At 40.1% G+C, this 14476-nt stretch overlaps 1 protein-coding gene across 6 annotated transcripts in view; it reads right to left on the reverse strand.

The window, feature by feature from the left end:
• The window catches only part of ASH2L (ASH2 like, histone lysine methyltransferase complex subunit), a 34230-nt gene that overhangs the window by 5762 nt on the left and 13992 nt on the right, over positions 1-14476 (reverse strand). The window contains exons 8-13 of one of the 6 annotated variants that reach the window (XM_072979106.2): positions 14288-14363; positions 12632-12649; positions 7672-7765; positions 6254-6471; positions 4544-4711; positions 2775-2968 (exon numbers count right to left, since the gene is read on the reverse strand). In XM_072979106.2, the coding sequence (XP_072835207.2) occupies positions 2775-2968; positions 4544-4711; positions 6254-6471; positions 7672-7765; positions 12632-12649; positions 14288-14363 (768 nt within the window). Of the gene's footprint in view, positions 1-2774; positions 2969-4543; positions 4712-6253; positions 6472-7656; positions 7766-12631; positions 12680-14287; positions 14364-14476 lie in introns of all 6 variants that reach the window. The other 5 variants (XM_072979105.2, XM_072979104.2, XM_072979103.2 and 2 more) reach the window with 5 other exon arrangements.

Consider the following 14476-nt stretch of genomic DNA (forward strand, 5'->3'; position numbering starts at 1 on the left):
GGAGACTGTGACTTAAAAAAAATATTGGGAACCACTGAAAGACATACATTGTTTTTATTGGTTGTTTCATCAGCTATCTTGCAAAGATTGATACCAAAAAATGTGAGATATTTGTATGTTCAGTAAAAAAAAAGTAAATGGACTTATAAGAAGACATGGACCTCTATTCCAGACCAAAGGCCTGTCTAGTCCAGGGGCTTGTTTCTTGTTATCATTAACAAGAGGATTCTGGGAAGCCCACAAGCACAACAGGAGCCTGGTAGGTCCCTCCTGCTCACTTTTCCAAACAACTGGTGTCCTTTTACCAGATGCCACCTCTGATTCTGGAGGCAACATGAAGATCATGTGACTAGCATCCACTGACAACCAATCTTGAACTAATGTGTTTCGGCTGCTTTTAAAACTATCTAATTTGGTAGCAATCAAATCCATAGTGAATTCCACTGGTTAGTTCACAACTGCATACGGTGTGAACTATTCTGTTTTGTTTTATTCCCAGAATCACTCCAACTATGTGTATATTTAGTGGTCAAAAGTCTTTGGGCATCAACAGATGGTAGTAAAGTACTCACAATGTCAGATTACAACCAAAGAGCTTCAGGACTGAATCCAACTGATTGATGTTGTGGCATTACTCTTTCCTTTGTCCACTCTGCCTCACACAGCTGTTGTGAGGATGGAGGGGAGTGAAAAACTATTCTAAACTAACCCCCTCTTCCAACCAGCTTCTTGACGGGTGATTTTAAAAATGGATAGATGTAGAAATGCAAGTATGCAAGCATGAACCAAAATCCTGGTATGGAAGTCAATTTACTAAGGATCTCAGCTTTCAAAGTTTGTAACTTCCATGATAATTACAACTGATATTGTATGCAATGGATTCACTCCGTGCCATTCTTTAATGCGAGAATGTTGGGGATAGTGCACAAGCAAAACAAGGTTACAACCAAGTTCCGTTCCCTGCCTTAAGACAGTGAAGGAGAAGATACACAGTATGGTGCTCACCCTGCTTTCCTCCACCTAGTATGTACAATCACGAAGCCACTGAAATCCATAAACATCAACAGAACTTCAACAAAAAGGAAGAAGGCCTAAAACTAAACACAGCCTGGCTCCCAATATTGAAAAATACAGCCTGTAAAAGGTCAATGAACTCTACCCAGTCACAAGGACCAAGGATCATTGCACAAAAAAGACCAGCTAAAAACACCCATCAATCACAGTAACAGATAATCTCTCCCCTCTTATCACAACAAAAAACACGCTGATCACCATATCTCCTGAAAAAAGACAAAAGCTGTTCCCACCGCTATAAATACTCAACTATCCAACAAACAGCAATAGAGCATGGACAGAATTCCTACTCCAGTCCTCTGAAGATGCTGGCCACAGAGACTGGCGAAACGTCAGGAAGAACAACCTTCAAAGCGCGGCCAAAGAGCCTGAAAAACCCACAACAACCATCGGATCCGGGCTGTGAAAGCCTTTGAGAATACATCCCTAAACGCCTTCCTTCAGTTTGGGGTTGCTGGTTAACTTATAAACAGGAACTCCTTTCCTGGAATATTTCTTTTACCAAATCAGGTAAATAGTCAGCATTCCCCTTCCACTGCTGCTTGAAGACTGCCACAGATAAGGGTTAAATTTATACTGCCATTTTCTAGGTCACCTTGAGTCCCTCTACAACAATAGCTTCCAACCTTTTTCAAATTGTGACCCTTCTTATAATAGCCTAATAGCCTGTGGTCTTCCTGCCATATTTACATTAAAAGGCACTTTTAATGGGGTAAAGTTATTCCTTCTCAGAAAGCAGAGGCTTCTTTCTTGCCCAAAGGCCCTGTTTCTCATATACAGAAGCCAAATTTAATATCCTACTCTGAAAGGTCAAGGAAGAAATTATTTAACAAGGGCTACAACACATATAAGGTGACTCTCAACACACACACCCCAAACCCTTTACAATCCCGTCGAAGTCATGACCACCAGGTTAGGAAACACTGCTCTACGGGGAGAAAGTTATGGCATAAACAAAAATAAAAGAAAGAACACTTTTGGTGATGCATACACAGCCTATGGTATTTTGGGGGCACAACCTTGACTTCATGCCCCAGTGGTATGCACAGAATAACAACTTGTGAATGCTATGTTCAAAAACAAAAAACAGGGTTGGAAAAGAAAAGAAAACAACAACAAAAAAAGTTTTATTGAAAGAACACCAACTAATAAGAAGGTTCCAAGTTAGAATCAGTTTAGTTCTTAGTATACAGCTGAAATTACTTTATTTCATTTCTCTTTCTTTAGAGCTTAAATATATTATATAAATATACTTAATTTTAAACAAGTATGTGTGAATATGCTATATAACGTCTTCACAAAAAAAAACAAGCACCCTTTAGTACAGCTCTTAACTGCTTCACAGCTCCCACTCTTTAACCCAAGTTTCACCCTAACACAACTCAAAACTCTCTTTCCTAATCTGAATGCTTGTAGCAAAATTAACTGATCTGCTCAGCTAAAACTTAACTGAACTGCCTTCTTCCAAACACCCCCCTTAGGAGTGTCTATACAGACTGGCAGCATTAACAGCCAATAGGAACACAGTTCCACACATTCACATTCCACTCCTCACTCCAAATTGATTTTAACATTCTCCTTGCCCACATTCAACTTATCTTTGCCAATCAAAACTTGTTCACTCACCGTGCATGCCAACAGATAACTTATACACAAGATATAAACAATGGGGAATCACACCTGGAAAGGGGTCATCTTACCTTGTCTTTGTAAGTATCTGGCAGGGATTTGGCAGTTTCAGTGTCATCTGGAAGGCTGATATAAAAACCGAGCACATCTCCTTGTCCATAGCTGGATGAATAATGTTTACCGATGGACTGGTGGAACTTCGTGCCTTTTTTGCTGCGCCAGGAATAACTGAATTTGTCATAGCCTAGGGGAGCCTGAAGGTTCCCTATGGAAAATGAGGCATTGGAATGCAGCAAGTGACATGATGTAGTATGGCTTGGGGCCTGGCCTTCTAAGAGACCACCTGCCTCATTATGAGCCTATCCAGAAGTAGAGCTCTCTTCTTCAGCCCATAAACTCACCCAAAGGCCTGCCTGCTGCATATGTAGGAAATGGCTTTCTCTGCTGTGGAATACACTTCTTGCCCTGCTGTGATTAGGTCCCACTCCTGTGGCTTTTAGGAACAGTTTTCAAAGAAGTAGCTGTGAAAGTCTATGGAAGCATATCAGACCAAAAACCAACCAACCAACCAACCCCAAACAGTTCACATTAAAATACAGCAGTTAGTCTTTAAGTTGCCACAATATTTAAAAAACTTTTTGGGGTTGTGTGTGCCTGATAAGCACTTAGGAAGCATCTCTTCAAAGTGATCTTTTAAATGGTTTTAATGTTTCATTAAGTACAGCTCTGTTATTTTAATGGCTTTGATGGCTGTAATGATTTGAAAATGTTAAATGCAATTGTTAGTCTTTAACAGAGCAGACCACTGATGAATGGAACTTGCTAAGTCAACTGATTTAATGAGTCTGCTTTGGACTATTTTTGGAGTAGGGCTTGTATTACAAGAGTCCTGAAAACTCATACTAGGGCTTATTTTCAGGTTAGGTCTTATTTTTGGGAAAACGGGGTAGATGTTTCATGGTACAAAAAAAATCTAGGTCCCTATACAATGAAATTTCATAGAAACATCACATGGTAAATGTATCATGGTGGTTGGAATGTGAGGAGACTTGGATTCAAACCCCAACTCTGCCATGACAATCACTGAAAGATCTTGGTTCACCCATAAGCAGACAAACAGGAAAATCAGTGGCACTTTAAAGATTGTTATGTTTCCAGGTGGGTTTTCATGGATCAATCCCACTTCCTCACGAAAAATAACAATTAGTCTTTAAGGGGCCACTACCTTTTTTGTTTTGCTTTTGTCTGGATATGCTCGTACAGGTTAGCACAGTTACTTCTTTCAAAAATTACAACTTGGACCAGTCAACATCTCTTAGGCTGACCTACCTCACAGGGTTTTGTGAGGACAAAGCAAGGAGGAGAGTCTGGTAACCTGCCTTGAGCGCAGCAGAGAAGACAGCAAATCAGGGCATGGATTTGTTCAAGTCACAGAGTACTTAAACACCTGAAGTTTATGAACAGAAAGCCTCATACATGAATAATGTCCAAAACAGGCCTGTGGATACTACTGTAATAAGCGACTCAGCTGTTACTATTCTAACTGGACACAATTAGCTGGCCTGGATAGATAGCAAAATAAGCAAAACTAGGCAAAGAGGTCATGTCTCCTTTCAGCTGTCATTGAGTTAGATGCTCAAAACTGACAGTCCATAAAGGTAACAGATTTCCCTGATGGATAAAAAGATAAAGGAAAACATCAGGATTGAACTGTTCCCACAGGATAGTCAGAAGGTGCAGGATACAGGCACCTTGCTGAAGCTAAACAGTTCAGGGCCTCAAGTTCCATAAGGGGGAAAAAGTGAAAGTAATGAAATAAAATAAGGGACCACAGACTTACCTAGTGGCTGAGACCAGCCAAGTCTGGCAGCTGTTTCCGGAGGCATCTCATCCACAGATATCTCGAAATACCAAGCACCCTTCCGCACTCCATGTGAAGCTCGTACCATGGAGTAGCCTTTTTCTCCTATGACTGTCAGCCTGTCATCTGAGATCTTCAACTGAGGAGCTGCAGTTGTTGGAAGGGAAAGGGAAAGAACGCTAAGCCTTTCGTGTGTTGTTAAAGCTCAAGGTGGAGGAAAGTGACGCAGCCACCAAGGAAGAAAATGTTTAAAATGTCTCCCCTGGGCTGTACTGAACTGATTCATTTACATAATCCAGGACAATCATGACTGACAACAGTTCTCCACAACCCGGAGAAAGTGTAAGGCATTTTTTCTGAAAGACTTCAGTTGGAAACTTAACCTCTCTGCTTTGCTGCGACAATATCAGAAGCATTTTCTTAATGTTAGATTATTTTGCAAGTTTTTAAAAAATGCACATATGAGAACAGCCACAAAAAAGATGAATGTGTATTTCTGATCCAACTATGATAAGAAAAGTCAGCATTGCAACAGTCTCAGGATCTTTTTGGAAGGTTGGTCTTCTCATACTTTCTGATTAACACGTGTTCTTGTGACTGGCAATTTCTGGTGTTGTTTTCCTTACAAATGGTCCAACTTGTTATAAGGCTATTTCACATGTTTAAGTGCCTAACATTATAAAACTTTATGCACAGCAGGTCAAAAGCAAAACTGGTTCCCTCTTACTAACACACACACAAAAATATATTTGGTTACAGAACAGCACCAAATATTCCAGCATCAAGGTCAGTGCATTTGGCTGAACTATGGCACGCCTTTTAAGATAAATGCATATTTCAAGAATCAAGGTAAGTCATCTTTTGATAGTTCCCAACCTTGGGTCCCCAGATGTTCCTGGACTACAATCCCCAGAAATCCTGGCCAGCACAGCTGGTAGTGAAGTCTTCTGAGAGTTTTAGTCCAAGAATATCTGGGGACCTAAGGTTGGGAACCACGGTTTTAAAGCAATCTTCCATAATGCAATCCTCTCCAGATTTTTTTTTTATTACAGCTCTCAGAATCCATTAGCCAGCTGCTGTTGTAGTCCAACACAGAGGGTATGCAGCTGAAGCCTTAAGGCCTCCTTTTTACCATTTGAGTTTAATATGATTCTCTACATGGACATGCACCAAGGCTGCCAATATGCCCTTTCAGATCACACTAGAGTACAGCTGCAATCCTGCCTTACTGGCCCTGCTAGCTGGTCCTAAAAAGTGTTTGAGCACCATAACATCTAGGTGACCGGTGAGTCCCAACTATTCTCCAACTATGTTGGACTACCCTGTTTTCCCGAAAATAAGGCCTCTCACTACAGGGATTTAATCTGAAGTTGAATTCAACTCTAAGGCTGGAAGAGGCCCCCTCCCGTTAAAATAAAGCATGTCATTTTGAATTTAATTTGAACTTACTGGACTGTGAAATAGGGACCATCTTGTTTTAATCTCTGTAGAGCAACCATAAAATGGATAAATGGAACAGAACCCAGGACTCTATTCAAAGCACCTCTCTCCAGGTATTATGAAACTTGCAAGAATTATTTGCATTGTTAAGAAGTATGAACTCTGGTTTAGTTTTGCATAAGCCCTGCTTGTCAAGTAGCCTTGACCTACAAGCAAGAAGCTCTCAGGCAGAATTTGGAAGCTCTGTACCTCTGTCATGTAGGGCAAGAAGGACCCGTTCGTACAGACAGGCTCGGTAGAGATCTCCAGGAATGGGTTTGCCTGCCCAACAGTCAAGCTCCAGCTTCTCTGGGTCAGGTGCATGAGGGTCAGGCTCAGCCAAAATGTAGCGGTAGCCGTCCTTATTAAAAGGGTGTTCCAGTGGATAGCCATGTGGTGGAAGACGCTGAGCAGAGAACAGAGGGTCACTGGGGAATGGAGAAAAAGGCATTACGCGTCTATGAAAAAAGAACTTCAGACAACCAAATATGAGATGGGTGTGTGTGACATGGGTAATCAACAATAAATGTTTGTTCTCTCTCTTTTTTAATTATTACACGTCTAAAAGGGAAATGTTTTCTATAGTTTTCCAGTTCATGTAGCACGTTCACCATAGCAAGACAGTTACAAAACCACAAACCAAAATATTCCAGAAATAGCAAAAGCAGAAAATACAAGAAACTCAATGTCTAATGCACAATCAATTCCCAGTATTTTATAGTCTTTCTTGTGTTCACCCACAGGACCACTGTAAGGGCAAGTAACTTGTTACCAATTGCTTGAAGGATGGGCAACATGCAGAAGACTGCCATGTGTTCCCAGAACATCTGAAATGAATATCTGAATCTCTGAAGGCTGCTTACCCCTGAATTAATTAATTCACATATGTGTTTATGTGTGTGTCCACGCACACACGGACGCACACACTTGTAGTTGGTGAATCACACTGATGGCTCAAATTAAAGCCATCTTAGCCTTAATTATGGTACTTGCAGGTTTTCAGGGGAGGAATTCAGCCACTCCCCTTTCATCAAATACATCTGCCTGTCTTCATCCCTTTTCTTTCTTGACATCCATCAAACTCTCACTTCAGATTCTTGGCTAAAGTAATTCCATGGGTGTGAACTAATCTGCATAGTTTCAAACAGTTTAGGGAAAGGGACTGCATGCAAAGCTCTGTTAGCTAGCATAACATGGATCACTTACAGTCTAGAAAAAGATTGCATTCTGGAGAGGTAAGAACTGTAGGTGACACACAATCCAGTCTGCATAACAGAACATATCAGATGGAGTCTTTTTTAAGTGTAGATCAAAAAAAAAATGTATATGGATTTTCATGGCCACATATAAAAAAATAGGTGAGATACCATGCCCCCCTCCATCAGTCTGCTTGAGACCTTTTAGTTTCTCTCCCAGAATGGCTAGTCACATTACCTATGTTCTGTTTACCTTCCCTTCCAATCTTGCTTCCCTTTTGTGTCAAGCAGACTGAAAGCCATTATGCAAACCAACATCTACATTTTCACAGAAAAGCAATGCATAAATCTTATAAGCAATTTTAGAAACATTTTAATGTAAGGACTATTATTTTATTATTTATATAGGAAAATCACCTCAGTTCTGCATACCTCCTGGTTTTCTTGGCTGTTCCTGTAGTCCCGCCATCCTGCTGCTTGCGTTTTGCTCCTCTTCCTTTCCCGCTGCTTCCTGCTACGATACCCCCTTAGAGAGGGAAACAGCACAAATTAGTATGTCATCGTAAGTTTTGAGATTCAAGGGGTGGCAACTTCAAATCCCCAGATAAGTTTGAATCTCATCAAAACCAGGTATCTTTCAGATTGAAAGCAGGAAAGTACAGGTTTCACTTACTTCTTCTGGCCTTGTATGAATTTAAGTGTCAAGAATGGCATTCGGAATCAAAAGGCTCCTAACTAAATACATTAAATGTGACAAGTCATATATTAAATTTGAAAGGAAGTCATTAATGTCCTTTCTTTCATGGAGATTTGAAACATATAGAGACAAACAGGATTTGATTCGATAGGGAAGAAAGAATCAATAAGCAGCACTCATTTCAACACTGTGCAACACCAGTGCTCAAATTAGGACAGAAAAGTTAAGGGCCCGTCACAAGCTTGATACCTTCTGATTTTAGACAAACATCACCCATAGCCTTCTAAAAAGTCACAGAGAGGGTCATGACAGAAGGTAAATGGGCCTGGCCCCCTCTGGTTCCTCCTATAATTTGAGCACTCAACAAAATGATTAAGATGCACTTGAACACACAATTTCTGCCTCACAATTATCTATCACTCAAAGACAACAGAGTAGGCAAACCAAAGCGCAAGATGTTTCTCTGCAGTGCTGGCAAATGATTAATGTCTGTGCTGGGAGCATCTTGATGGTTTATGTCCATCTGAGTTTACTCTACTCCACCTCTTCTGTTTTGCTTATTCGCCTATTTTACAAATGTGTATACGCACCCATGGCATTAGAATAGAAGGAAACAATGGCCTTGATGGATAGAATCTGGGTCAAGACTGAGAAGTCTGGACAATGGGGCTCTGATCAGTTAGATCTGAGAGGCTATAAACGTCAGTAAGTGGGATAAGAGGATGATAGCAAGTCTCTGAAAGATGGCAAACATTTATCAAAGGAATCATATTAAAAATTAACGAAGTGGTGATTCCCTACTCCTTAACAAATCTTACAAGTATTTGTACATATAATCTTGCCATTCATTTTCCTCCATATGATATCAAACCTGTGTGCACCCACTACAAGCATGACTCAAGAAGTACACATAGGCACGATACTTCAGCAATTGAAGCACCTCCAAACAGTTGTAACCATGTATTTGATATCATTGCAGCAAGGATATTTAGTGTTGTTCTGGGTTTTTCGGGCTCTTTGGCCGTGTTCTAAAGGTTGTTCTTCCTGACGTTTCGCCAGTCTCTGTGGCCGGGATCTTCAGAGGACAGCAACCTGTGCTCTGGTGATGCCGGCCATAGAGACTGGCGAAACGTTAGGAAGAACAACCTTCAGAACATGGCCAAAGAGCCCAAAAAAAACCAGAACAACCATTAGATCCCTGCCGTGAAAGCCTTCGCGAAGATATTTAGTGTTGCCACATGTATGAGCTACACCCATTAACACAACATTTATACTTATAGTTACGTTTCTTAAGAGTTTAAAGAAGCAATGTTTAAAAATTTGCAGGCAGATGCTTGGAAAAGATACATTTTTGCACTTCAAGCTCCAGAATCCTCATCTGACAAAGCCATAACCATACAGGATAAAAATGCAGTTCAACCTTCTGGGATGATTCATAAACTGTAGTGTACAGATTATTTATGTGCCATGAAAAATTCAAAACATAGCAAAAAATTGATGAATATGCAGATGCTTTGAGCAAGAACTATGTAAATATCTACACATACTGGGAATGCCATATTTTATTCTTGCAGCAACTATTAAAAAGGGTAGAAACCGCTTTGTGTATTTAGCACAGATTGCAAGCTAAACTAAATGAGACAAGACATGCAAGAAAAGAACTTTTTGGTTCAAAAAAACATGAGAGACTGTTATGGAAATAACACAGCACTACTGTTTAGAGCTGTAGTGTCAAGTCAAAATATCCATATTAATGTATCCTCCAGGAGTAGAGAAGTAAAAACAAGTCTTACAAGTAGTAAAAAATGTAACTTTTCCAAGCTCCAGTTTTATGTTTTATTTACGTGCAGAAAACAATTCCAATTCACTTTAGGTAACATACGTTAGAGACCAAGACAGCTTCTGGATTTATTTTGAAAGGAGGAAGGTGAATAGATCACTAGCATCTATGACATATTTCTTTCCTACACAAGCTCCTTGCTTCTGATCAAGCCAGAGTTTGCCAGACTGCAGACAATCACCTCCAAACAGCAGGAAAAGGTAACCAGAACTGCAGATGTAGAAGCTCCAAAATCAGTGGCTCTCTTGCAGAGTAAGGAAATGTCACTTATGAGGTGAATATTATATTCTGCAAAACCATGTACCAATCTGAACTCTATCGTTTGTTCTAAACTTTAAGACTGGGAGTCAATCATTTGTGCCTCTGGAGTGTGACTTCACAATTAGAGTCTGGGGCAACCAATTCTGTCCGAATTGCAGGGTAAGATTCTCTTGAAAAGGGACTCTCTCGGTGACTAACGGATAAGGATGGATATATAGATCACTTCTGTCACTGGAATTATTAAAATGGATCACCAAACTGGTATCTCAAAGTAGCATGTTTAGCCTCAAAACAATCCTGAGACTGCCACCAGATGAGTTTCATATCTGAATAAGCATTTCAACCAGTCTTCAAGTGCAAGATCAACAAACTAGGAAAGGAGTTTTTGAAATTCATGTACTATAGCCCCAGAAGGCTGGAGGTATTCTCTCAGACAGACTTCTTCAGGCTTTAATACAATAATTTTCATGTTCTTGAGCTAACAGATTCTGATATGGATAGGCCATTTTTGTCCTGTGCCAGAAAACAGAGAAAATGAGTGGCCAGGGTTAAACTCTCTGGGAGTTGCAAGGGATTATGAGTGTAGCAGTCTCTGCTCATTAGGCTTTGCACGGGAAGCCACTAAAAAAAACCCCTACCAGATCCATAATCCCTTGTCACTCCTACAAAGTTTAGCCCCAACCACCCATTTTCTCCACATGATGAAAATGGATGCTGGAGTCTGAATTTGTTAGATTATGAACTTTAAAACACCTGCCAGGACTTTGTCTACTTCATTAAAGTTCCCCAAAGTCTGGCTGGAGGGATTCCTGCAGATTTCTGGAGGCTGTGATCCACAAATTCAGAAAATTCCAAGCCTACCACAAACCAGCTCTCAATAGATCTCACAGCCCGAATTCAGGCTTTATAGCTTGTGTAGGGTTGTAACTGTGGTGGGAACACAGGGAAGCATATAAAAGTTCTCCCCTCTCTCCAATGTGGGTATCAATCAGGCTTTTCTATGAAGATCTGCAGACCAACTTCCCATGCTTTTATAACTGGAAGCCTGAATAAGGTTAGGTTAGGCATCCTTCAGTCTTGAGAGATTATGGTAACATGCTCTGTATGGAGGACTTGGAACAGCATCTAGTGTGGCTGAGAAGGCCAATTCGAGAGTGACCATCCCTTCCACACTGAAGACAAATCCAATCTGTCCCCTGTCCAGCTCCCTGGTTTTGCTGGTTTCGGGACTTCCTTTTGCCTCGGCCTGCTGGATGAGGGTCTCTTCAAATTGGGAGAGGCCATGATGCACCGCCTGCCTCCAGGCTGAATGCTCAGAGGTCAAGGTTTCCCATCTGTTGAGGTCTATTCCTAAGGCCTTCAGATCCTGCTTGCAGATGTCCTTGTATTGCAGCTGTGGTCTCCCTCTGGGGCGATTTCCCTGCACTAATTCTCCATACAGGAGATCCTTTGGAATCCAATCATCAGCCATTCTCACGATGTACCCAAGTCAACATGGACATCACTGTTTCAGTAATGTACAGTATACATGCTAAAAATTCCAGCTCGTTGGAATTACAGAAACACTGCATCAAATGTGGTTGCAAGGGCCTCTTCAGACCTTCAGACTGAATTGCCACCTAGAGCAGTGGTTCCCAACCTTGGGTGACCCAGGTGCTCTTGGGCTACAATTTCCAGAAGTTTTCAGCTGGCAGAAATGAAGTCAACGAACTAGGGTTTCTTGGAGCTGCAGTCTAAGAACACCTGGGTTACCCAAGGTTGGAGACTACTGATCTAGAGGGATGAAGTGGGTCGGACTTCTATGCACTCCCCTGGCCCTACCACAATTATAGACTTACTGCTTTCAAGCAATCATGCCTGAATGTAGCATATGAGATCTTTCTAAAAGAAAGTTTGATGATCTTGCACTAAGGAGTCTTTGGATGAAATTCCTGCCAAAATATTAAGCTTATCTAGTGGCAATCTCTCAGGCTTTCATGCATGTCTGATTTCATCCCACAGTGATTACAGAAGAGCACTGAACAGCGTAAAAGCTAGTTGCTTGAATCCAGAAGTCACTGTTGGCACAAACTTTGTTTTAATTTTAATAATTTTAACAGCCTAATTAGACAGAAAAATAAAAAAAGATGTGATAATCTAAGCAATTTGTTATATGGCAATTTTCCCATTCATTTTTCATATATGTCAATCACTATGGCTCAGGACACGTAGCAACATTTCCTTACCCTGTTAACTCTATTAGGAATATTACAATATTTCCATTTTTACAGATGAAGAACACAGGCTGAGCAACCAGTGACCTGCCTCAAGACCTCCCAGCAGAAGCCAAGTCAGCACAATCAATTCTACAAGGCAAGGCTTTGAAGTGACCAACAAAAAGCAAAAGACAACAACTAAAAGCTTGCCAATAGTTTATGTTAATATGGAATTAATATTTTATTTACTATTACATCCACAAACCCCGTGTGATGTGCTTCAGATTAATATGTTTTAAGGTTCTAATACAATTTGGCCAAACAAAATCAAACGAAAAAGAAAGGAAAGGCATTTCAAACAATACTTAGGTTTTAAGAAGCTGATAAGTAAATATTCACCTCCCAAAGAGGCTCCACCTGTAAGAATAGAAGTTGGACCATGTAGTTCTCGAATTACAATGAGAGAGAAAAAGAAAACACCAAAGCATGAAATGGAGATAAGACGCCTAAATTCATCCTTGTATGTAAAGGCTAAAACCTACTAACTAGCTGAACTATTTTTCTAACTGCCTCTTTGCAAGGTATCCGTCCCCCCAGCCTTCTATCAAGGCAACTGGCAAAAAGAGGACAAACCTTACCCACCCCATCTTTCGTTTGCTTACATTCCACATGATTTACAAAACAGGGAGTTCCCCTGCCACTGTCATCAGAAGGGTGACACTGGCAGGGGAAGGGACAAAATGGCACTTGGAAAACTCTCAGAAACTGAAACACTTCCCCAATTTAAGATTCCAGGGCTGAGACAGGGAAACTTTGGGCCTACAGCTGTTGTTAGCCCCAAAAAATAAATACATTTGGAGGGTGAAAGGTTCTTCACTGTTCTAGGACATTAAGACCAGAATCCTATTGGTGTTTGCATAAGGCTTGTGCAATCTCCTGCAGCTAATTACAGTACTGAGATGTCAGAGCAAACCGCATTTGTACAATCTGGCACACAACCAAGATGCACCCCAGCATCTCATCAAGTAGCTGCAATTAGCTCTGACAAGCTATGCAGACCTTATATGAACACCAATCGGACTATGGCCAAAATCTGTCTTAAACGCAGTTTGCACTGGCTTCCCAGTCCCAGACAAACATTTAAAAATTAGTCTAAAACCACTTAAATTCGGGACAGCTATAAACAAAAACATAAACATAACCTTTTAAAGATTATGATCACGATTCCACAGCTGCCTCCTCCCTTAAGACTCCATAATAAGTATTCCTTTAGGTTACTTAGAACAGTTTGCTTCATATTATGGAGCTAATCTGGAATTTGTAAACCACTAAAAGAATCTGGTAGGTCAGAAGTAGAGAAGGCCTCCCAGGTCCACAATTACAGGATGGTTGAGGCAAGTTTGGAACATTGCAGAACTGACATAACTCAGAGTTTGTAGACTGAGATATGGCAAACTCTAATAATGATTTTTAGCTAGTTTATTTTGTTAATTTTATTAAATTATGGTATGATTTTGGATAAGTATAGATAGCTGTTTTTGTTATAAATACTACTACATTGTAATATTTTGTTTTAATGATAACTACATAGATTGATTTATAGGTACTTTAAGATGTGTGTTACATATTACAATATTTTGATTGGACATAAACAATTTAGTTGGTAAGATGTTTGGTACTAATTTGTACCATATATATTATTCAATTAATATTGTCTTTAGTCCACGGTTCATTCACACATTTATAAGGCCAATCTATTCTTAAAGCACTCCAGGATGACATTCTTAAAGGCAGCGTTCTTGACATATACAAGTACAATGCAGAAATACGCTTAAATACGAGAAGTTCTGATAGTTCACCCCAATATTAAGACAGTCAAGACTGCAGTCCTAAAGACCAGGAGTAAGACTCACTTTAACCCAGTGCACCTTTAAAATAAATATGCATACAACTGCACTGTTGATACAGCAATGTGCTTACTGTTGAACCTGAGATAATAATAATGTAAAATGGGCTAGATATTGTAACTCAGAGAAAAAATATAAACAAACTTACCATTTAGACTTCCACTAGTAGATACAGTACTGCTTTGTTTCTGGTTATCATATGCAGGGCCAATACTAGAAAGGTCCTAAAAAAGAAGATAGTAGTAAATACACACACCATTTAAAAATTACATACTGTATACTTCCGGTCCATTTTTGAGTTGTTTCCATCTCTTAAACTGCTTAAGATCTGAATTTT

Source organism: Pogona vitticeps, chromosome 8, assembly GCF_051106095.1.
Source record: "Pogona vitticeps strain Pit_001003342236 chromosome 8, PviZW2.1, whole genome shotgun sequence".
Lineage (NCBI taxonomy): Eukaryota > Metazoa > Chordata > Lepidosauria > Squamata > Agamidae > Pogona > Pogona vitticeps.